This window comes from Salarias fasciatus, chromosome 6 (genome assembly GCF_902148845.1).
Source record: "Salarias fasciatus chromosome 6, fSalaFa1.1, whole genome shotgun sequence".
Taxonomy (NCBI): Eukaryota; Metazoa; Chordata; class Actinopteri; order Blenniiformes; family Blenniidae; genus Salarias; species Salarias fasciatus.
The window spans coordinates 12,090,894-12,116,567 of record NC_043750.1 but is presented as its reverse complement, the minus strand read 5'-3'; the positions used below and the strand labels follow the sequence as shown (position 1 = coordinate 12,116,567).

The 25,674-nt window shown below is 42.8% G+C and overlaps 1 protein-coding gene across 1 annotated transcript in view; it reads right to left on the bottom strand.

Moving 5' to 3' along the window:
• The window catches only part of usp43a (ubiquitin specific peptidase 43a), a 107,260-nt gene that overhangs the window by 67,021 nt on the left and 14,565 nt on the right, over positions 1 to 25,674 (bottom strand). The window contains exon 3 of the mRNA XM_030093978.1: positions 1,489 to 1,592. Within this exon, the coding sequence (XP_029949838.1) occupies positions 1,489 to 1,592 (104 nt within the window). The remainder of the gene's footprint in view (positions 1 to 1,488; positions 1,593 to 25,674) is intronic.

The window sequence follows — 25,674 nt, the reverse complement described above, 5'->3', positions numbered from 1 at the left end:
AAAAGTTTGGAGGGACAGATACTCATATTACACCTCTTTTTTCCCCTGTAGAACTTGTTGAAACGTTGCCATGTCTGCTTTAGTTGACACTTTAATTTAGTAATGAAGAGAAATGGGCACTGTAACCATTATACTGAGAACATGAAATGTTATTTCTCTAAATCATCCCTGTCAGTCACACTGTGCTACATGGGCTTTTGACATAACTTGTAATGAGAGTACAAACGGGGCGGCAGAGTGACTGAGCGGTTCGCACTCTCACGATTAATGATGCGCTCTCTGGTTCAAGTTCAGGTTAGACTTTGGTGGCGTTTTCCAGGATGCACTCGACCCAGGGCCGGCTCTAGGCATAGGCGAACTAGACGACCGCCTAGGGCGCCACGTCCCGAGGGGGGCGCCGCGGTCGTACAAGGGGCGCCACGACGGTCTGTGTTCCGTGTGCCCCGCTGTGCAGCGGACCGACGCACTGCGCTCCTCGTCCTCGGCGCTGGCCGGCACTGATCGGTATTGCTCGGCATCGCTCCTCAACCCCCCCCCCCCCCCCCCCCCCCCCCCCCCCCCCCCGCTCAACAAATGTCGGGACCGCTCGAAAAACACGCTCCCAAGGGGCGCTCGTCTCGGGCTCGCCTAGGGCGCCTCTGAAGCGCGGGCCGGCCCTGACTCGACCTTCCCCCCTGGACAGATGGATGGATGGATGGATGGATGGATGGATGGATGGATGGGTGGATGGAGTGCAGGTGTGTGTGCTTCAGACTGAACTTCAGACTGAGTTACACAAAGTTAATGGAAAGGTTGAGATGATCATCAGACTTCTGCCGTTTCTTTTTAATTCAACTTTTTGGAAAAGATTAAAAAAAAAAAAAAAACATCGATTTCTTTCAACAGACGGTGTGTTGAGACTCCAGATTACATTGTTAAGTTACAATGAGTAGTGAAGTGATGTGATCACAGGCGAAGGTCTCTGAAAGGTCTAGAGTCAATTCCATTAAACGAGACAAGCCTGAACTCCAACTCTCCGCTGTGAGCGAAGCAAAGCGAGCCAGAAGCCAGCACTAAAGGTAAATCCCTTGAATCCTTCACAGGTCTGTCTGACCTACTTTTTCAAGGCACTGATTCGTCTCCACAATGTATTCTCACCTGTGCTGAATAGATTCTCTCTTTAATCGTACGTGTTGCACTCTGTTTATTCAAACACAACCACAGGACATTATATATAGCTTCAGCACACTGCATAATTGATGAAAGGCTGGGGACGTTTTCCAACATTTGTTCTTGTCCTACTTCTGACTAAAAGCTTTGGATTTTTTGGGGGTTTCGATGAAAAAAGAAAAGAAAAAAGAATCCTGAAGCTCAGGAAGAATGAAAAAGACTAGATTTTGACATTGTTCACAGCTTAAAGGTCAATAAACAATGAAGATTCAGCTTTTTTAAAAGTAGCAGAGAGGAGTGAGAGGCATCATCCCTGCTGTTCATGTCAGCGCTCCTCACCTGTACTGAGCCTGGAAGTGTTCCTGGACAAAACTGTGTCGACCTCGAGGCTGCTGTGCGCTGGTGGCACCAGGACTGGCGGGACTGTCCGCTGAAATCGGTCCCTGCCGACAGAAACACAGGTAGAATGTCACTGTACATTATACTTCATGTGATTTCAGTAGCAAAAATCTTAAAAAACATAAAACAAAAAAAAAAAAGAAAACTTTTCACCAGATGCACAGAAACAAGCCACAGCGGAAGATCAGAAGAGGTTTACTTTGTGAAAACTGCCTTCAATAGTTTTAATCGAACAGCCCTTTAAACAGGGCAACAAAGCGTCATATCACAGCTCATACTGATGCGTAGTGGTTTTAACAGACATCACAACTTGCAATTGGCAGAATAAGATACAATAAAATAATATAAGACTAATAGTTTACTTTTGAAACATGTTTAGTGACATTTATTCACTTACTTAACCTCTTTCTAAGGAGCAGTAAGGGAGCAGTGAGGAGGTCAAAGGTCTCGTCCAGTAGCCTGCAGTGGTAACCTGACAGCAGGGGGACTTGGAACTGTAAACCTCCAAATTTAAACTCACGACTGCCTGTACTTGTTTTATTCAGAGGAGGAAAAAAACCCCTACAAAACTGACACAAGGTAACACATTTTTCCCCAATTAAAGAAGTAAATAAGAAGACAAATATGATTTTAGGTATATCACAGATATACCGTCCTTGAGTATCACAGATCTATTGTCAATCCAATGTCAATACACCAAAGAAACATCAAGAAAGACTGGCTGGACTGCAATGAGTTATTTACCAAGAAAAAAGAGCACTGTTAATACAAAATAATATGAAAAAGCACAAAGGCTTTGAAAAGATCTACATTACTTGTACAGTACTAACACTTGTCTTTATTAGAAGCGGTATTGTTATTGTAATACTGGACAATATTATCACGTATTGACTGTTCACCTGAATTGCAGCAACCTTTATTCAGAAAAAGAGTCGAATATAGACGTCAGTCACAAAAAGGATTGTTGCTGGTTTCAGATTCATGCAGTTTTAATAATTCCCCAAACCACACCCAAAACACCCAAAAGAGCAAAACGCGCTGATCTGTGTGTCAGTCGGCAGGTTGACCTCAAAATGAGGTGCGGTCCGGAGTTACATCGCTGTGTTGAGGCTATGAAAAGTGCAACTGACCAAGTAAAACCGAGCCTGGAGTCAATGGAGTTAATGATGCAATGTTTTAGAATAGGAGTGTGAGTTATGAAAGAGCAGTTTACCACACACACACACAAACACGCACACACACACAAACACACACAGAACACGTTTTACTAAAATGTGACCTGGAGCTAAAGTTGTGTTTAGCAGCAGTTTGAAGAAGCACAAACAATATTTCCTCTTCATTTGTTTATTTATTACCTGCTGCAGGACCCGTCCCTCTGTGCTCCTCTGGAGCAGACGTGCATCAGTATTTACCCCAACATGACATGAGGGCAGGATTTGTCAAGATCTAATACCAGTGGGATGCAGGAAGGATGTTTTCAAAAGGGTGTACGACAGGCGCACATTTTCAGTATATGTGCCGTGTGAGCGTGATGATCTCTATCAGAAGCTTTCAGATTGGATCCCGCGTCTGCTCAGATGTTGAAATGTCGGTGAGTACTCCAAACTGCTTAGAAAGGAGGGACTGAGAGCCTCGCATGGCAGCCTGCTGTACTGGTGTGAATGTGACTGACACTGGAAAGCACGCTGCTGGCTGGGCCAAAACAAGCATCGTCGGCCGACGTGGCAGTGCTTTTTATGTACTATTAAAGTATTACTTGCCTTTTTCACAAACTGAGCATAGATAACAGGAAGTCCATTCAATTTTTTTTTTTTTGTTCTTTCAAATACAAATTTTTTCAAAACACATTCACAAAATGTTCTGATCCTCCTCATTCCATATCCAACACGAATATCACTGGGATGGTTGTTAAAGTCCACGATCAACTTGTAAAACGTGTAAAAATGTGTAGGATTTTTCTGTATTTGTGTGGGAGAGAAGAAACGTTTCAGTGATAAACTCTGCGATTCAACACAGACGGAACCCGCAGAGATGTCTGAGTTGTCAAGCATCTTCAGTGTCATGATGACGACTGCTGAAAAGACTAAAGAGCAGCGATACCCAACATGCTGTGTCGGTCTCAGCAGGAGGGAGGAAGCACTTCAAAGATAAAAAAGAAAAGGAAAAAAAAAAAACCGATGCCGATTAATAAAATATGGACAAGCATGACTTGGGGAAACACATCAACAGATTGCTGAATCTCTGTCTTACACAGCCGATATTGAAGATGTCAGCTGACACGGAGCAGCAAAATGGCTGATTTAACACTCTCTCCATACAAACTGTCACTCGAGCCAAAGTCTGTGATTACATACATTTCTTCTGTCACGTCAGACTTCTGGGTTTTTTTTGTTTGTTCATGAGATTGTGATAATCATGGTCACTGAAATCGAGTGATTCTTAGCGATTAAACTTAAAAAATTTATATGTCATGGTGGAAAGTCTCACTCTACCCCTTAAAATGTTTTTATAATGAACACAACAAGCACTGATCTCAATGATCATTCATAAAATTTGAGCACAGTGACTCAAACACTTGAAATCATTTGAATTCGCCAAAGGAAGCTTGACACTGATTACCTGGGCAGCAGTCTGCTTCAGAGAAAACATTTGTCTCTTGCTTCTTTACACCACTGTGAGACACAGATGATGTTCAGACTTCGCTTCAGAGAAACCATTAAGCGCTTCTCTCCGCAATTAGAAAACATATTCAGGTTCAAACTTTGTGTCACTCCAACATTAGGTAGGATGATCCACTGCGATAGCGGGGCCCGGCCTCGACCTCCTCCTCATGGGGAATGAGACTTTCTGCACTCGAACCGCTTCGGCTCTTCGGAAATAATGGCAATCCAACTTTGATGAAGCACTTCTTTTGTTCAAACAAAATCCAATCACTGCTGCATTCACTTTGAACAATGAGCAGCTTTTGGCATCTTTGAAAACTTTTCAAGGATGGCTCTTTGCAGAATTTGTAATGAGACAAAAAGCTTGTGTGGCTGACTGTTTTGAAAGCTGCACCTCAGCCCATTTTCAGACTTGGCCCTGTCTTTAATGTTTTTCTCAACAAAGTAGATAAAAACACTGGGGAAAAAAGGGACATCAGCACTTTAATCACTGCAAAATGCAATTGCAGCATCTTAGTATATTTAATACTATTTTACTGAAGATATAAACCGCAGGGTTTAATCTATGAGCGCGTCCAGAATGACAGATGTAGCCTCTGTCTGACCCGAGATTTGCAAAGTGGTACATCTGCACCTCGGCACCACAATGCAGCAGGCGCTTTTTCCTGAGTGGAAAAAAAGAAAACGAAAAAAGGAATCCTCTAAGAATCTCTGATTGCAAAAGACTTGGGTCAAACTATATCAATTGCCAGATATAATAAAGTTTATGCAGTATTAAACCGTTATGTTTCTTGGAATGAGAGAGTTTGCTTTTTTTTTTCATGAGAATAGAACCAAAGTGTTGGTTTTAAAAGCAAAAGCCGGTCAATGACAGATCTATTTGATCGTGCTTTTGCATATTCACTGCTGAGCCGACCCTCTCTCCTTCTCATCTGAATGTATCCCTCTTTCTTTTCTGTCATCCCTCCTCTGAGGGACAAAGGCGAACAATCCTCAGACCCTCAGAGACGGACCGGGTTCCAAACATTACCAAGGCAACCCTGGCCTCGCTCCCCCAGCAAACATGTGGGGACGGAGAGCTTTTCCATCAGGCACAGAGTGACTTAAAAACAAAGCATTTTAGCTCAATTATCTGTTACCTGAAGCATTTTTCCATTTGAGTGCGCTTCTATATCAGTACATGTTTTCATTTAGTCTGTTCTACAAGAAACACATTAGTAATAGATCTTCTTATGTTTCTTAGTCCATCCCACTCTCATGAAACCATCAACACACGGCGTACATGTCTGGTATGGATTTTGTAATCAAGCTTGTATAATTCCCAACGCCATGAAACATGGTTTAGGATAAATCAGAGTTGAAGTCCGCCCCCACGTCGTCTTCAAGCCGTAGTTACTGCATATAAAAAGAGGACAGCAACGTCTGACATGTTCACTTCAAAATGCGAGTCATTGAGTAAGCACTGAAAACACTTTTAGATCAATGAATGCCTTTACAACACGGCTGATTTGTATCTTCACTCTAGGTAATTTCCAATTCTTTGGAGTTTTAACTATTCAGCTGTGCCTATTATACACAGTCGATTTATCTGGAGAGATATAATGCCGAGAAGGTCACAAGTCAATTACAAAGATCGCTCCGGTGCCTCCAGCCCAAGAGGAAAATAAATAAGATCAAAATTTGCTTTTGATACTTCATCCTCAATTCATAATACATCAAAACCCTGGATTTTCATGCACATTTCAAAAGGCGCCTTTTTCCTCAAGCATGTGAAAAACCTCTCAAGCCAGACCCGGAAAGAAACAACAGGTGACTCCACAATGGAGAGAGAAAATGGAACCGCAGATGTGTGTGTGGAACACACAGAACCGAGTACAGTAGAGGGTAAGGTGACTTACAGTACACGCTGCAGGTGAACCACAAAGAGACGGCATTGTGGCTGTGGCTCTTTATTTAGCTTCCAGGGAATAATATAATGAACACCGCCACAATGTTGCTTCAGCTCGGCTTTCGCCTGCCAAAAATAGATGCGGGGGCCAGCCGCCGCAATAACAAGTGAATGCTAATATTCAGAAGCACTAAGCTTTTCAATTGTCACACCGGGTATTACCCCAAAAAAGTCTGAACGCTAACAGATCTGGGTCATATTCAGCTTCCTCCTGTGGCTCCGGGGCAAAATTACCAGTGGCTTCCACGTGCTTTTGGCAATGGAACGGATGTCTACACATCCACATATCAGCCCAGATTTTAAAGCTCGGCTTGTATAGCTGAATTTACTTTGTTCTATAAAGTGACTGGTGTGTCACGGCAACACACACACACGATACACACCAGTGCAACATACCAGGGGAAGCACCCAAAAGCACTTACATTCAAGACACTTTCTTTTTTTATCGGAAGGCAGGTATAGGAGCATTTTGCTAATTCTTTTGTTTTTCGAGTCAATATTTTTCAGTCCAAATAGGTGTTGGCTGGTTGCAGCACATAGTACTGATCTAATATGGCGTAACCGGCAAAAGCCTGGAGGGCGAGCAGCAATGAGCTCCAGGATTTGGACACAAATACCTTTGACAAAAAGAGAAAGACTTATTAGCTCGTAACTTTGGTGTTTTCTGCCATTAGACCACTGGTTTTAAACCCTCGACTTTTGCAGCTCACTTGAAGCTATTTCCAGCATACTGAGTGACTTCTGAGAGTTAAAAAGAGCTCAGGTCACTTTGAAAAGAACGCAGCGTCCTCCAGCTCTTTTGTTCTCTCTTTTCCTTTCTGTTTACTGGAGCTCTGAGCAACCAGAGGTCAAACAGGTCCACGGAGCTCAGGAACCATCGCCTCGCAGGAGCAGGAAGCTCACAAGGCCTCGTGGGGATTGTGGGAGAACATTGCATTTTCTGCATGACCCTCATATGTCTCGCACACACACACACACACACACACACACACACACACACAGGCTGAAAGTGCGCACATATGAAAACTCAAGGTCGCGCAGCCACAATGAGAGTATCGTCAAATTACAGATGAGCCACTGGAGTCGGGTCCGGGTCAGCTCTGCTGAGCGCCCGTCGTGTTGCTCTGCCGATATCAGAAGAAACAACAGAGACGCTGGCTGTTTCCATCCCAAGCGAAGCGTTGTTTCACATGAAAGAAAAACAGTCCAAAAACTATCCATTTACAAAAACAGCCATGTCCTTGGGACTGGTAATCATTCGACTCCTTCACTGTGGGATCCCGGGGAGCTCACCAGGTGGTGGCGATGAGTGTATGTGTGTGTGTGTGTGTGTGTGTGTGTGTGTGTTTGTGTTTGTACAGTCAGCAGCACATTCTCACAGTCTGGCTGAAAACAAGAGCAGATTGTTTCTCTGATTGTCTCCAGATTCTGCATGGCTGCATTAGACCCATATTCCCACCTACAGCTTTCATATGCTGCCGTCGTCTCATCCCACCCGCCTGTCTCTGCCTCCTGCACCGGCACAGGATATCTCAACATGCACAGTTTGGCACAACGATTCAAACACTCCCATGTAGCAGTCACTGTCAAAACATATCAGAAATTCTTGTGAGGCTGGAAGGAAATTAAGGGTGATTTAAAGTGAAGAGACATTGCCGTATGAAGTAAACAGCTCTCTTCTGACGCCGCACTGATTCCTGAGCAGAAAGACAAAGCCACTGGGGGCCGACACCTTCGTTTCCTGAAAGTATAGCATTAAATAAAGTGTGGAAAATTAAATTCTAAATGTCACATAAATCTTGCCTTGTATAACTGACATAAAATCAGCAAAAGCTACAAGGATTCGGTTTTGAGTCGGCGTGATCAGAGACATTTTCGTCTTATAAATTCCTCCCGTTTGAACCTCACCTCTGGTTAACAGTGACTTCTTTGTTATCGGTAAAACACGTCTCAAGTGTCGCCACAGCAAAACCCTCTGGCCCCGTGCCCTCTTTGTCTGCTGGCAGAACCGCAACTTCCCTCAAGGGATCTTCACACTCCGATACCTGCATGAAAACATATGCCTGCGATCCAGGCCCTGCTGATTCCTCATGGCTCGCATTCACGTCTAATGTTTCTAACGGGGAGTGAGTGGGAGTTTGGCTTGGTGTGTGTGTGTGTGTGTGTGTGCAGTATGAGACTTGTAGCATCAAAGCAAGTGAGAATCTGAATTCACTGTAACAATGGGAGAAGGAAGTGGAGGGGGTGTTTGGCGTGTGTGGATAGATGAGTCGCAGCTACACAACCTAGTAGAACAGATCAGTGGAGTCGGGTTGGCCTGGAGGGAGAAAGAATAACTAATATCCAAAAGGCTGCAGATTCGGGCTGACACCAGCACACCGGTGTATTTCTGCTTCACCGAGATCAGAAACTCCTCAGTAGTCTGTGGAGTTCTTACCTAAGAAGTCCATCCAAGTGGCTGAAATATCATTTCTCAACACTGAATCCCAACAAGGCAGCTTTCACATGTTTCCTTTTTCCTCTGGAAGAAGCACTGGTTGACACAATCGTCCATAGTTGTGCAATTTCTTTGGATTCTTAGCTTACAACTCCTGTTTATATTTGGAAAAAAACTTTTCAAACCTATTAAAATGAGTCCAGGAAGTTTTTGATTTAATAATAGTTTGTTAATGGAGAGAATGAGCAACACTGAAGTGTCACAAAACTGTCACACGATAAAGAAGGACATCCTTCATGGATGTGTGTAAAATGCAAACAGTCTTCATCTCAGCGGTTTAATGCAACAATGCCACCTCTGTTGGCAACAGATATGAGTTTTTTGCCATTTTGTTCACATATTCTGTTTTCATATCTGATTATATATTTGCATTTAGCATCATATTCTGAAGATAAAAGCTGAGGTGATTTGGGGCAACATGTTTGGAATGAAAATAAAGGAATGCCTTTTCTAATAATACAACTGTGTCAGTATGCTGAATGTCTCTGGTGCAGTAGAAGGGGGGAAAAAAAAAAGTCTCTCGAGCCCAAAAATATCTGTAAAAAAATAAATAGTGTCTGACTGAGGGAAGACGCTGATTCAGTTATCATCTCAAACCACATTTCTAATCAACCGGCTGGCTCAAGGGGCTTAACACATTCACCTTGGCTGCCAGCAACAGCTCTGAGTCATCCCTGCACATCCAGCGAAACGCTCGCTCACATAGACACAACAGTTCACACACATGTGCAAACACACACACACACACACACGTATATAATAGCGAATGTCGATCGATATAAAACAACACACATAATGTGTAAAAAAAATTAGGCAAGTTCAGGGTGAAGGTGGTCACACTGGATTCGACTTTTGCTTGACTTCTGCTCCTTTACTGTGAATTTTGCGATTTAGAAAAACAAACTGTTGACACTTCAACTCTTGAGCGCAGTCTGACACTGCAGCATTTTTTTCCACACCCACTAAAATCTCGCCCAGGTCCGTACAATTTTCCCTTTCCTTGTGTTGTTGTGCGAATTGAAATTATCGTCATTACGCACTCGAGCACCTGCTCTCCTTCGATTTCTGCCTCACACAGCACAGGCAGGCAGCTGCAGGAAAAGCATATTTCAGCAGGATCGTAATGGCCTCACGTTATTAAATAAACTGTCCTGCAAAAAGCAAAAGTGACTGTATTCGCTAAGTTGATGGAGCCAAACTTTGGCAGGAGAGTAAGAGCGACACCAGATTGGATGACGGATTTAATTTGAGATGCTTCCATTGCTCTTCTTCTAAATGGATTTTTCACCTCTGTGAGGTAAAAGCATGATCCTGAGGTGACATGCAGCCTCGTGCAGACATGCTCCTGGCTCAAAATGATGAAAGTCTGAATAAATTCTCCCGATAAAACCTATCAAAAGAAGTCTTGACGTGATCCAGAGGCTGATGTGAACGCGGTTGGTTTGAAAGAGCGCTTATCGTGTCACATTTCTATATCTAAGACAGAGCCAGCTCGTTTTTCTACTTAATGCTGAAGTGCCTGAAAGCGATTTGTGTGAATGATGAAATCTGAAGTTAATTAACATCATGCCTTCAAAAGGAAAAAAAAAAAAAAAAAAAAAAACCTCTAAACCATATAAGACTGGATGTTGTAGGAGAGCTAATTGGTTTCAACTGTTTCACCTATATTTTATGTACGTTCATTTTACTGTTATGTTTGCTGCTGCAACAAGCTGATCACACTCTCGCCCACACAAAAGTGGCAAATGAATCTTAATGCTTCACAAGTGAACAGTGTGGCCAACATTCAGAGACTATCAAGCAGCTCTGATCAGATTATCTGTGCAGGAACTTGGACTCGCTGCTGTGTGTGTGGAGCTGCTTGTTGTATTTAGTACATTACATAACATGTTACCATGAAAACTAATATTCAGAAAATTAGAAGTGGCACCCACAGAGCACTGGCTTTGCAAGGACACAATTCAGAAACATAGATGCCAGTGAAGGGGGATTGGTTTCAGGTGGATTCTTATCAGACATATTTGTCTATCAGCTTCCATCGATCCATTTTCAACACCCCTTTATCCGATTTAGGATTTCAAGATACTGCAACAAAAGCCCAGTTGGCTAAGTGTGAAAGCAGGTTAGATGCTGAATAAATCCAGCTCAGGGCAAACACACACAGTCTCATTCACACTTATGAGCCACTTTAGAGTTACAAACTAACGTTTATGGCCTGTTTATGGAATGTGGGAGAAATTACACATTTAGAACATGCAAACTTCCCTTTAGTACTGTACAAAAAGCACTGTGCACCCTGAAAGTAAAAATAAGACTGTAAAATTATATCCAGTGAGGATTTTAGTCAATAGAACTCAGGCTGCATTATTTATTGTAAATTTATTATGATCACAATATGGATATGTGCAATATATACATCACAAAAGTCAACTTAGGTTATGTTTCCTTGCACTGTGCATTCATTCTGTTCAAGCACATGAATGGCATACTGTTAAGTCTGAAAGAAAACAAATAATGGCATCTAATCCATGAAAATTAACAGCTTTAATTATTCTATACTTTTTGGGTGAACAGCAGAATGACCAAAAGCAAAGTCAGCATACTGCCACGGTTCGAAATGGGTTCTGGTGGGAACTGCAGACGTACATGTGCAGCAAGCTTAAACTAGATCATGTTTTCATTTATCGTAATCAAAATAACATTTTACATCAGTGCATAATGCATGTTTCGTACATTCTTCAGAAATCCATCAGGATCTATTGAAACTGAAGAGTTACCAGACGTCACAACATGCTTCACATGAACACGAGTACTGTCTGAAAACCCACACAACAGAACGTCCAAACTGTACAGAAAGACCAGAGTTAAGTCAGGACTGGAACCAGGGACATCCTCATCATGATGTAAGAGTGTTTTTCACTACAACACCGCACCATGTGCTTTTGCAGGAACCCAGATGAGCAAAACCAATTTAAAAACACAAGGTTAGGAGTACAACCTCCTTACTATTTATAAACAAAGAAATACGTCATGAATGGGCTGTTTTCTAAACTCTGAACCTTCTTTTAATCCTTTATTTAAGAGAGATTGAACTTTTGAGACGTCAGTCTCGTCCAAGTTTGTCTGAAAGTTTGTGTCTTTGTGTTCAATCGGTCACAGCGTTGCTGGGAACCTTTGAGAGGAGCTGAAGAAGTCCCACCACGAGCTCCTGGTCTCAGCTTGATGTTTTCGATCTCCTGCAGGAAGAGATGACGTCTCCCACTGAGCGTGCGAATTAAGCGCGCCGGTGTTGACATGGCTGTTGGCTGCTTCACGAGAGCCAGATCCACTCCTGTCTCTCAGAGACGGACCACCACTGGAGAGCCTGGATGGCAGTCGGCTCAGTGCCGGCCAGCTTTAAAGAAAACACGTCCCCGAGTGTTTGTCAACACCGTCTGAGGACTGAAGGGGAGTTAATTTCAGCTCACTTTCTGATTTAAAAGATCTTAATAAATCCACCTGTGCAAACAAATGGTAAAAAGAATTAAAGAGGAGATTTCATCAAAAGAAACAAGGTCGGATCCAAAGGCCAGTGTCTGAAGCTGAAGCACAACAGGAAGATGTTTACAAAAACACATCTCCTAAACTGTGTTCCTTTAATTACCGAACAAGACGAAGCGACAGTGAAGCTTGCGGTGAACACACCGTAAGTCTGTCACACTTAACGCTGAGCGCTTGGAGCCACAACGTCACTGTTTGTCCTCCCGCTCTGTCTGTATGAAAATGAATGTCAGCACCCTCGAGTTAGAAAAAACCTGACCTGAACTGTCAGCTACACATTTTAATTAAAATATATACAGATAAGCCTTTTGAGCTTCAGATATTGCTGCTTTGGCTGCACGGTGTGCAGTTAAGACTAAAACCCCACAGTAAGTAAAGCTCTGCTTCTCCACATTCTGTATCGGGTTTGCATGTTCTCCCTGTGCGAGTATATGTGTAAACAGACATGTGTGTGTGTGCATGTGGTTGTCTGTCTGCCCAGACTGCTCCGTGTCCTCAGCTGCACTGGGTAAGGATCAGACGTACTTTCTCAAGGTCAACTGAAGGTTTCTGCTGCTGTGAAAGTTCAGTAACGTGATTTACTTTAATTATCCGCAAAGGTGAACTGAAGTGTGGGCTGATGCGTCTGCGGGCGTCCAGACGCAGCCAAAAACGGGGAGGTCGTTCTGAGTGTCTCGTGTCTGCAGCTGCGTACAGGATGTAGGAATTGATAAATTACTGTCACAGTTTGTGAGTTTTAACATGGAAATAAAGATCCGAGTTGGAATCCTGACTACTAGGGCAGCTTCAGCTCAGTCTGTAAAGGCTCAATTTGAAAAATGAAACCGAAGAAAAACAAAACTGAAACTTCATTATTTGAAATGAAATAGAAGGTGGTCAAATGTGTTGCTGCATTTCACTCACAGAAAGAATAAAACCTCCAACAACATGTTGGTGTTTGGGTCAGGCATGAAATTGGCTTTACAGTCCAGCTCAGACCTTATAGAAGACATTGTGCTAAAGAGAGGAAACCCTCACAGAGTAGAAAATGTGAGATACGGATGGAGCCGCATGGATAATACTCAGAAAGAAAAGGGTGAAACAGTCCGGCGCAGAGGAGGAATGAAAGAAATGCTGTCCGCGAGCTAAATCAGCTGACTCCCCCCTATTCTTTCAGCTCTAGACAGCCACTGCTAATTCAGCCCATTCAAAGCTGGCTTATGAGAACAAGGCAATCTGGGAGATAACGGTGGAAACCACAGGCATTTTTAACCCCTCTTCCCATAACACAGCATCACCGGCTATTTCAGCGCCACAGAAAATGTGTGCAAGCTCCTCTGAGCCTTTTTTTCCCCCCCCTTCCTTCAAACAGTAATCATGCCTTTATTCTCTGCTATTTATCATTGTTCAGGTTGTCGGGAGCAGAGGCAAACAGCTTCACAGCACCTTCCTCTGATCTTGGGCCGCTCCCCTAAGAGCACTGCGTGTACCCACTTCATTTCGTGCAGCGCCGAGTGGAGCCAGACCCGCCACTCTCTGGCTGTTACTATGGAGATGCCAGTCGGGCCAAAACAAAGGCAGAACAGAAAATAAGCAGCCTCAGACAAGAGCCACTGGCAGCGCTGTGACAGTCGGATCTGGCTTGGCAGCAGAAGCCGGAGCCATCTCTCTCTCTCTCTCTCTCTCTCTCTCTCTCCCTCTCTCTCTGTATCCCGGTGTCTCCCACTCCACTTCTCTAATCTGCACACCGAAACTGTTTATTCCCAGACAAATATTGATTCAGATAAATAAATGATGTGACTCATTGAGATGAAGGGGGGGAGAATTCATTAGCGTGTGAAGAGGAAGGACCCTGTATGAGTATTTGCACCGTCTCTGGCATGGAGCTGGGCCAACGCCATCTGACAGCCTCTGGTCCTACCGGAGGAAACTTGGCCTCCTGTTTAGGAGAAGTTTGAAACCAAAATGTGGTAAATGTCTTCAAAATTTAAAATGTTACAAAGTGGCAGAACAACAAATCCTTGGATTACGTGGCAGAAAAGCCTGAATTTTACCAATGAAACAAGAATTTTACTCAAAAAGATTCATGGAAATAAATGTTCACCATGTGTTTTTCTCCCCAAACAGAAATTGAATTTTCCCAGTGAAATTTCTGATAAATATAATGCATATTGTGTTGCTGTTTATTGCATGTTTTTTCTCAATTTAAGATGTAACAATAGGGAATTTGTCCCTAACTTTCATATAACTTCCAAAAATCAATTTACATTACTCTCATATTACATGCAGATATACAAATTGTGCTGTGTATGTTTTTAAAAGAAATGGTTCTGCTTCTCATGTAAATTCTCATTTTCATATATATTTGTCTCACCCGACACATTTCAGTGAGTAACCACGCTGCAGTTACAGTTCGAAAAGCTTCTGGTCGGAGCCACACGAGGTCCGTGTCTGTTTTTAAGCCCTTTATCCTTCTGCAAAATCTGCCACATTGGCACTTCAACACTTAAGCTGCAGTAAAACCAAGAGAAAATACACACATCCCCGCACAGTCAGGCACAATCTGAAGTGCTTCCATCGAATAACAATCTGAGAGACAAAATTTTGAACAAACCTGTGAAAACACAGAATGCACTCTAAGTTTTCTGAGCAGAAAGAAATGAGTTGGACTTGATATAAACACTGCTTTTCAGTAAAGGCCGCTGAGAACAATGATGAACAATGGAAAACAGCGACAGGAACAGGTCAGACGGCATCACAGCAGCAAGTCCTGTTTAGCAGGAAGACCCACCATAAAAGGGAGAAACGTGTGCGGAGGTGGGTGTGGCGGAAGCCACAGCGCACAATGAGCCTCTCGGCGAAACTCTAATTCAGGTAAACAAACACAAAGCGTTCTCATTTCAGTCTGACCAGCTGGTAATGCTGATCATACAGCAGGAACAACACAGAGCGTTGAAGGAAATGAAGAAAACTGAGTACAGAGAAGCGTTTGAGTTCAGGTAATTCTGCTACCTGCAATTAAGCTGTTAGTAATGTTTGCTCACATAGCACACTTCAAACCTGGTCAAAGTAACAAGTTGATGCAATAATCAGTCATACACCTGGATGGTACCAGTTACATAATGTTTAAACAGTGGCGCCTCTTGGTTGACGCTCTGCATGAGCTATTTTTTCTCACCGTGCCAACTGCACAAATACTTATGATTGTTCTTTCATCCATCACTTTGAGTTTGAGAGATGGATTCATACAGTATGACCACTTGAAAGTGCACTCCAAGTTTACAGATATGTTGAAAGGAGAGCTTTATATTCAGTGGTTACACCTGGGTCAACCTTTGATCATATGGCCCGTCATGCACATTTGCATTTATCAGGGTTGGCCACACTGTTCTTGTCCAGGCACAAATATTTCAGAAATCTTTCCGAGGATGCGAGACGGATCAATTATTCATGCTGCCTTCAACTTAGTTTGGGCACAATAAAAGGGACTAATGGCCTCCAGGAATCTCCATCACTGCAGGACCCACATGTGTGATCTCAAACCTCAATCCATAGAGTCGATTTTACACCTTACATCCATTCTTACTTACAATTAAACCTGCGGCGCGGTTCCAGCAGCCACGGGAGATGTAACAAGACATGAATGAGTGTTGCACTCTTGGAAATAAGCGATTGCAGGGAAGAAAAAAAAAAAAACTGGGGCATAGCCACGCACAGTGTTGGTAGCTGTGTGCTTCCAGTTTAAATAGATGGATTGAGACAACTGGTAATCTGAATGCGATTGTTCCGACTTATACAATATAATAACATACTATATAAATAACAGAGTTAGTAAAATATAAGCTAACTTCCCAGGAAAGCTGCCTGTTTTCTGTCTGAAAGGCTGAGATTACAGGTGATATGAAAGTACGATGTGTTTCTGGAGTATGTGTTCCTGGGAGTATATCTGGTTCATAAATCTCCACATTTCAATAATGATGGCTTCTTTCAAAATGAGTAAGCTAAACGCACCAAAAGCACTGAAGCAGCTCCTTTCTGTGAGATATGCCGGCTTTTGAACTGTTGACTGTTAACAAGTTTTCTCGCCTTATTAGCCTGCAGGACAACATCAAAAAGAATTTCAGATTTTCAATCATCTGACCACAGAACGGCTTTCGTTTTGATTCAGACCCTTTTAAATCAACTCTGACGCCGAGAAGACGCTGGTGTTTATAGAGAGTGATTTCTGGAAGCGTTGAATTGCACCAGTCATTAACGCAGCGCCATCTGAGGCCCCGATGATCAATGAGTATTAACTTTCAACACTGCTCCCTTTGGATTGTTCCAGACTGTGTGAAATATTCGATAACTGTGTCTATGGTTAAATCAATGGCTTCGGCCCTGAAGTTGGGGGAATATTTCTTAAAAATTGTTCCACAGTGTTAAGGATTGTAATATTTTTGTGTCTTTACTTGTGGGAGGCTGTTCCTAAGTTAAGTGCTTTTTTTTTTTTTTTTAATACCCATCATCTCACTGAATCATTCCAAATTCATCTAATTGGTCTCTTATTCTCGGTCTTTTGTTTTTTCTGTTTTAACTTTTTTGAGCTGCTTCCATTAAATTCTCTCTTCAGATATATTATGAAATGGTAAAATGTCTTAGTTTCAAGGTCTAGATGCTTCTTTCTGTTCTGTATTATACGCAAAATGCAAATTATATAAAGTAGTTTTCATTTAAATCTTTTTTTCTAAACTGAGGCACAATTTAATTCCATCGATGTTAGATGTGCTCAGAGAAACCACTGACTTTTTTTGCTTTACCATCACACATTATATCATAACACAACCTGGAATGCACATATGTAGGTTAGTGTACCATGGGCTTTTCTATTTGAACGAAAGACAAGAAGTGATTTTCATATTTCCCCAGGCTCTGAAGAGCTTGCTAGCCGACCAAAGACACACTTTTCTAATCCACTTGGAGATTCATTTTTACCTCTTCAAACAGAGATTCAACAAAAAAGCACATAACATTGTGAAATGTGAAGGTCATATGTTTGAATTTGGGTAGAGCGCTTTCTGAAAAAGCTTTTTTTTTTAATACTTAGAATGTAAGAACTGATTTCTGCAGTATTTATAGTTCACATCCAGCATCCATTAGCTCTCCGCAGTCCTCAGTTCACCCTGATCTCTAATACAGGAGCTCTCTCCGAGCCCCCGCCAGCCTGCACTCTCCACTCTCCTTCCATCTCTCTCAGTATAGATAGAAGTTTATCTATCAGAAGTTCTTGAGCTATTTTCAGGACATCTTTTGAAATATTAATATTTTAATATTAATGTGTTTAATTAAATGTTTCTTAAAAAATGCTGTGAATATTTTATTCACGGAGCAGGATCTGATCCAATAAAAGCCTTTTGCACTTATATGTTCACCTCAATGTTCAAAGTGGCAAGACTGAACATCATCTGGTAACGTATTACAGGTTAGAGCATGTGTGTGAGTGTGTGTTTAGAGATACTGTCAGGACAACTTAAGTATAAAAACAAAACCATATTATAAACTGACCTACGATATGGTCACAGTTTAGTTACATCAAACCATGAAAAGGTTTCCAGTAATGGCGTGAGAGCAGGCGAGACATGTCTGCATTAGCAGCATTCAAAAGCTTAATTTGAAAACACATCCGCACGCTGTCACACACGAACACACACCCTGAAAGGACGCGTGTCGGACATAAAGGACGGGCAGATGACAGGAGGTGGTGGGCAGGATGTACCTGATGAGCACGAATCAGTCTGATGCAGCGGCAGCTGCTTGTGAATCCGCTCCGCCCGTCTCTCTCTCTCTCCGCAACTGTTTTTACCTCCCGAGGACACGCTTAATTTTTCATAACCTCCTGCAGCATGGCATTTCAGTCGCAGCAACATGTCTGCGGGGCGGGACCAGTGACGGGTGTGGAAAGTCCTTTTGTCACATCCCTGGGCTCCGAGGCTCGGACTGTGCCTTCAATCCGTGCACAAAAACCCGACGGTTGTTTGATAATGCAATGTACATCTCAAATAGTCTTGTGTTTACAAAAAGTTCAACCACACAATTCATTCTACGATTCTAGTAATTCAGGCTCCACAATATATAGCAGATTGATCATCACAATATCAACATGTGCCGCACGCACATCCCAGAAGAACGAATGAATTTCTGTTTCAATGCACACTGCACTCATGCTTTGAATATTCATTTTTTAATTGTGAAATATATTGTTACTTTGGTTAGTTTTGCAGATTCTGATCTTTTCTTAAATTAAATATAAATGGAATTTATGAATGATTCAGACTGTCTTGATAATCTTCACACTCAAAAACACAAAAGCTCGGACAGCACTCGAGGGTGAAAATGCTCAGGCTGAGGAGATTTCAAGAAAGGGTTCAACCTTCTCAAGTGGTCAGCAAGCCTCCTGCCGGAGCATCATTAGTTTGATTCCCTGGAAAAGCAAGGGAAGCCACCACTGTGGCTCTGAAACCCCACTGAGGAAGCCCACTGCTTCTATCATGAGGAGTCAAGGTTGACTATTGATGGTACAGACAAACACAGAGGAGCGATCTCCACTTAGAGCATCAATAAAGCATCTTAAAAATAAGACAAAACTTTATTGTTCTTGCTCAGTCAACAACAAGAAAATTGGTGCAGAACTCCCCTCGTCAATCAAACAGATAAATACACTCTTCATAGCAGTGAATAAAGAGGAGGAATGGTCGTGTGGCATGTCTGCTCTTCAGAGCTATGGCTCAGATGTACAAGCTATCTATCCCTGTCCTCAGTGCCTTGAATCTCCAGCCAGAAGGCAGCAGCTCAAACGCCCGTCGCCCTGGGTGTGTGTCGTCTTTGAGAATGCCACGCGCTCCCGCGAGACAGCGGGTGTCGTACTGCTCTTTCAGGGAAGCGAGAGGGTAGTGTTAATGACCCTGTGGAGTGCCTGAATGTGTGAAGAACCACAGCGAGATGCAGCACATCAACACAATCCCAACGGACCGGCGGCAGAAGGCGGTCAGCAGTTCCCTTCCTGGGAACGACGAGATGCCGCTGAGCCTGTTGTTAGAGGTGTCAGAGTGACATTGGAGGCCTGTTTCTATGAATGCATGCAGGAGAAGAAAAAAAAAAAAGAAAAAGAAAAAGCATGAACTCCTCCTAACACTCTCCCCTGACTCGTTCTTTCTGTGATCCACCAGCAGTTCATTTGTCTTGAACTGTTGATGGCCAGGCCGTTGACAGCACAGCACTCCCCCAGCCTCTGTGTCTCCTCCCTGGAGGCCGACTTCTCACCTCTGGAGGTGAGTCTCACCTATGTACTGTTGTCTGCGAACTTTATTATTGCGCTCACAGAGTCATATGTGCACAGAGTGTAGAGAAGTGGGCCCAACACACATCCCTGAGGAGAACCAGCGCCGAGGCTAAGGGCTGTGCTGCTGCTCAGCGAGATGAAACATTATTTATCTTCCAGCTCACAGTTTGGCGATTTTGCTTCAGCCTCATAAATCTCATTAATCATTCAACCAAATTACAAATATGCAAAGTGACCGGCAAACCTGTCGCCACTTGTTGGTGTTGAATCGCACACACAGGAGGCAGGAGGACCGACACCAAGCAGGATTCTGTTCTCAACTCTGAGCATCAAAGACAAAAACAACATTTTTTCCCATTCTTGCACTGAAAGAAAATTAAAATTTGTAATCATGCCCTCTGGCCTTTTTTTCTTCCTTTATTTCTGAGAGTTTCTCATAGCTTATCATTATATTCAAAGAGAGATTTCTCAAGGAAACTTTCATAATTGTTTCACAGAAAAAAAAAAAAACAGTAGCATTTCACCTTGTAGACTGGAGTCAGTTGCTGGCACTGGATGTGTGCACAGATTTTGAAAGACAGCCAACCCACCTACCCCCGTTTTCGTCTGTCACTTTATATTTTTATGCCTCTTTCTTATAATTTGCTTCAGTACGTTCCTGACGGATGATGCAACGGGCCATCTAACCAGTGAAAACTCAAATCAAGGTCAAATATTCAAAGTCTCTATGAGGCTGACATTTTTTTTTTCCCCACAAACATTTGTAAATGTTGATAATCCTGAAGTGACACGAGGGCAAACCAACATTAAGACAGCAAAGAAAAAGGTCGACTTTTTTTTTTGTCATCTAATCGCACAAAACCTCCCTTCAGCAGGGAATCCACTTTATTTCTTAAGAGACTGAGGGAGTGAAGGGGGAGGAACGATAAGACCCACTCAGTCATTCATTCCTCACTGTCTAATAGATCAAGATATCGCGTCAGGAAAGAGGCTTAAAAAAAGACACTTGGAGTAGGTAAGTGAATTATGGATGGAGTAAGAAACACAGGAAGCCGTAAATCCTGTTAAGAGTGGGAGGGTTGAGCTGACACAGTCCACTCTGCCACCGGTGTCATACATGTCATATCATATCGCGACATAAGCTGCAGGTCAAGTGCTGAAGTGTTGATATGAAAGGGGGGGCGTGGCCAGTTCAGCTGGCCAATGAAGCGACATGCTGTGAGGCCGTCGAACACTTCCCTCCATTCTAGTTTCTGTAAGTTCCCTTCAAAATCACTTTAAAAAGAATGACTTTTCTCAGAAAAAAAGACTTCACAACGCCACTTTCGGCAACCTTCAGTCTCCTTCTCTGTCAGGGGAAATTTGTGGCATCTCGAAAATGTCACTGGCAGTGAGAATCAGGCTGACGGCCGAGCGCGGGGCGGCGGCCGTGGCAGGGGTTACGCCGCTTTGATGTAACCTCTGTGAGATTGAGCGGATGAGGGGAGGAGGGAGCGGCCCGACGGCCGCCGAAGGTTTCCCCCAAAGAAGACCTTTCGCTGGATGTTACACAAGCTCCCGTCACGACGGCGCTGCCTGGTAGAACACGCTCTCCCTCCATCCGATCGGCACAAACACGGTACTGTATATCTCAGAGATAATAGAGGCCGTGCAAAGTCTCAGATTGCACAATATCATCCCGATAATGGCCTGCCGCGACGAGCATGGGGCGTCGGGAGTGAAAACCGAGCATCTGGAACAACAGTTGCTCATTAATTCTAGCATCTGGGAAGAATCACAGTGTTTCACCCCCTGAAACACAAAAGTGTGTGATAGTGTCACTACATGTTGTTGACTCATTTAACCGTCTTGGAGAGCTAAGAGAAATGAAACCGAACCCAAACTTTCTGCTGGATTATTGTTCTTGTGAAAATTCTAACTTGAGTAAATATTCAAAGTCCGTAAATATTCCTCACGATTCATCACTTTTTAACTTTTGCTGTAGCAAAAATAAAAGAAAAGGTAATATTTTTCTTTAGTCCATTTTCTATACGACGATATGCAATTCAATGTAAAAAGACACTTTCTTCTCCTAATCACTGTTTCCAATCACTGAATCTAAAAAGGCAGACGTGATGCTCGAGTGACGGGCATCGATGGGAGACACCGGATCACGCGTCCATCACTCTGCCTCTCGCTTGATTTGTCTCGTTCAGCGACATGTCTGCCGCCCCGGAGAACTTGTGCCAAAAGCTCACGGAGAGCCATCAAACTCACTATTTCTGTCCCTGTTGATAAGAGGGCTCGCTCGCTCGCTCGCCTCGCCACAGCCACTGACCCGATTTCAAAGTGTACGCACTTGGCTTCAGGGCCCGGAGATTTTTTTTTCTCTCTCTACATCTCCGCAGTGGAGCCTCCAGGGGCAGAGAGCCCGGCCATAATCGACATTTAAAAAACGAAAAATGCATACGTAATACGTTGGCAGTGGTGTTGAATTGGCTAAACCCCTGCCCCTCTACTGTCCATAGGGTGAGACAGACGACTTTTTAAAAAAGGCATTTGCTCAAAATTTTAAAACCTGGGGAAATTTATCACCACATTTAATGGAGAGTGTGCAATTTATGCCACTCCTTTAATGAGAGGCTTGTTTTTTTCTCGCCATTTACACATTTTCTCCAGTTATAATCATTTCCAATATTGTGCAATCTGCCACAGCTCAAAGGCAGAAGCAGCCATATTCAGAACTGCAACCAGCAGGTCCATTAAGAAAAAAAACAGCAAGCCAATTGAGATTACACTAATCTGATATTTTTGCAATTTGTTTGTCTTTAGCCGAATAACTACAGTTGAGCCGCTGCTTTGTCAGTAACGTGGAAAAAAAAAGAAAGAACAATGGTTATCCGAGGATGCAACTATGCGAGAACCCGGGCGGTGGCCGGGGTCTTGGTTTAGCTGGTAAGGAATGCCACTGATGTGGAAGCCAGTGAGGCGAGAGTGAAACCAAGCAAGAGAAGAGGGATTAACATTACTGAGCTGCCGTCCTGTGTGCTCACACTCTTATGTAATGTTACTTGGGCGAAGCTGCTGGTCTGGTCAAACTGCCTATAAACACAGGTGTGTTGCTCAAACAAGTTTGTGACACTTCTGGACCAGTAACTCTGCTTATTTACATTACAGTTACACTTTGCAATGAGCAAATATGCTTTTACTGAACAGCAGCACGACACTTCATTCAATCCTGACCCGGTGGCATTGATTTGATTTTGTTTAGCGCATAATTAAAAAGTATAAACTCAGAAAAATCACATTTTCCTCCCTTATATTTGCAAGCCATGCAAAGCGACTCCCTAAGCCACGCTGTCGCTTTAAAGTGTAGCTAATGGGAATCCAAATAAATCAATAAATCCATCCATCCATTGTGTAAACCGCTTATCATGCCCGGGGCTGTGAGGGGACTCAAATCTATTACAGCATGCATCAAGTAAGAGGCAGAGCACAAGCCGGTCCGGAAACGGTCTGGACGTCTCTGTCGCAGCACAAACTGTCTTGAAAAGATGAACAGACGTCACAGCGACTTCACAGACACAGCTCCAATCTTATAGATCTTAAGGCATCGATCTAAACTGTTCAGTGTTTATTTCCCTTGTAACTATATTTGAGCTTGAACTTGCACATGTCATGCTATACAGACTGGATACCGGATGTTTGCGTATTCCTAACAGTCAGCGTTAGAACTTGAGCAGACCAGAAAGGTGAAAAAACAACTTTTAATATGTAGTAGTTTAAAGAACAGCTCATTACATTTGTTCCCACAGAATTGCAACAAATCTCCAGAGAATAAATCATGACGGGAATAAAAATGAAAACCCAAAAAATAATGTCACAACATCAGAGGGGTTTTTGGAAAATGTGCCAAAGAGGCAGGAAAAGAACAGATTGTACAGGATAAAACTGTAGTTCCTGCAATGTAAAGAGCTGTTCCCTTACACAGGTTGTTTTTTTTTTTATTTATCAGAATGAGCATTTGTCAAGCACACTCGTGTTGAAGTAAAGTTTTGATGCATTTTTTGTAGGAAAGCGAACATCTGATTATTTCTCATTTAAAAAAAAAGCATCAACAAAAACACACGCACCATACACTCCAACAAACTACAGACAGTTCCACAAACAAGGACACTTTGAATTGACTTTTGTGAGTTGCAGATTTAAAGCGGAAACAAAATACAACACGTTACATTTAAAATGAGTGGAAAAGAAACTTAATGAGTGAATTGATAGGATTGCTAAATATTTCAATATAAGTGATCAGATATCTCATGTATTCTTTCTCTTATAAATTGTTGAGGTCTAAACTTTTGCTTCTTTTGTCATTCTAAACTCATTTTGTTCAGCATTACAATATAAACAGACCTTGTTCTAACAGTTTACTAAAAAAAAAAAAAAAAAACGAAAGATTAGAGCGCACACTTAATGAAGACAGAAATAATGGAGAGGAAATGAGAGGAGGAGCAGGTCGATCAGCCACTCGCTGAATGTGAAACTGACACACCGGTAAGGTTTCTGTCAGCTCAACATGACCTGCATTATCCACCGTCTCACGCTAAAAAAAGCCGTCAAAGTCACTTTGCAGCTTCTCTCCGGCTTCCCCTCCATCCTGTTGTGTCTGTGCGTCCCTCCGCTCAGCCACATTTGCTCAAACAGCACAAGACTGTCTTTTTTTTCTCTTCATCCTCATTGGAGGTGTCAATGATCACAACCATTTCGAGGTCAAAGCTTTCAAATATTTGCCAGATCTGAGTCCCACACCCAGAATGACTCGGTGTCACAAAGAAGACCTCCATCTGGATGACAGTGATGCTCCGTCAGAACACAGCAAATGCACCACGAAGCAGTCCAGCGTGATTTTCAAATAGCAAGCCAGCTTCCGAGGTAAGGATGTAAACTCATTGGAGTGTGTGGGCGGTTCTGCTATACACACCGGTTTATATTTGTCTCCATATTCAGAGGTGGAGCAATATGTGTTCAGACAGAAGCGCAAGCAGAGCTTGAAGGTGCAACAGTGTCAACAGAAAGTGGAAGCGTCAAACAAAGAATAAATAAACTAAAACAGATCCGAAGGAGCTTGAGAGAAGATGCTTGATGTCAAAATGACATTTTTCATTTTTTCTTGATTATTATTCGGTTCATTTGTGGTGCATCAGGTGGAGCACTGACCAAGGTGCGATGACTTGCTGCAATAAGCCATGTTTAAAAGGGAGCAGTGAACGGGTGTACTCTCAATGTAATTCTACAACTTAATGAAGAAACCGTCAGGTTTTGCTGCTACACATGACGTTTGTCACCAGTTTAATGTATTCTACTGCTACAAAAACTTGAATATCTAAAAAAGAAAAAAAAAAGCAGGGGGGAGGTTAAATTAAGTATTCTTGTTGACGTAGATGATATGTATAATGTGTGTAAGAAGATAATCTGTCAAAATCATTTTAGCTTAGGGGGAATACACTGCCCCATTTGCAATCAATTTCCTTTTCAATCGATTTCTTTGTTGTCGTGCAGAGAAAAGTGAGCACATTCTTTCAGACTGAGAAAAGGGGGAGTTAAAAATTTCTTTGCCACAAATACAATTTTAAAACTAACGTTGGAAAATCCCTGTTGCTTTGAAAAAACCGTGTGAGCCACAGACGACCAATTAGAAACAGAAAGTGACATTCAAGATATTCCAGCTGATGTCTATTTTGTCATATAATGTACATGAACATGTCTCTTTGTCCTGTGGGAAAAAAAAACAAACAAACAGTGATTTTCTTTATCTCTGGCTCATGGCAGCAGCAGAGGAAAGCCGGCTTTATGGAGCCACGATCCACCGGAAGCCTAATGAGAGCCGCGGCTCTAAGCTGTTTATGTTGCCTCTATTAGCGCTCCTGTCAGAGACGGGAGGTTCGGCGCCGGCGCCGGGCGGCAGTGCAGCAACAGCAGAGCTGGTGGCGACGGTGTGTGGCGCTACCGGAGGTTCTGTGACGATCGCCGCTGACTGACTCTCAGTGAAGTGGGAGGAAGAGGATGACACTCAGCGAGTGCAATTAAACAAGGCGGGTGTCACAGTAGGCGCTAATCACGATTTAATGTGACGAACACACACACACACTCACACACACACACACACACACACACACACACACACACACACACACACACACACACA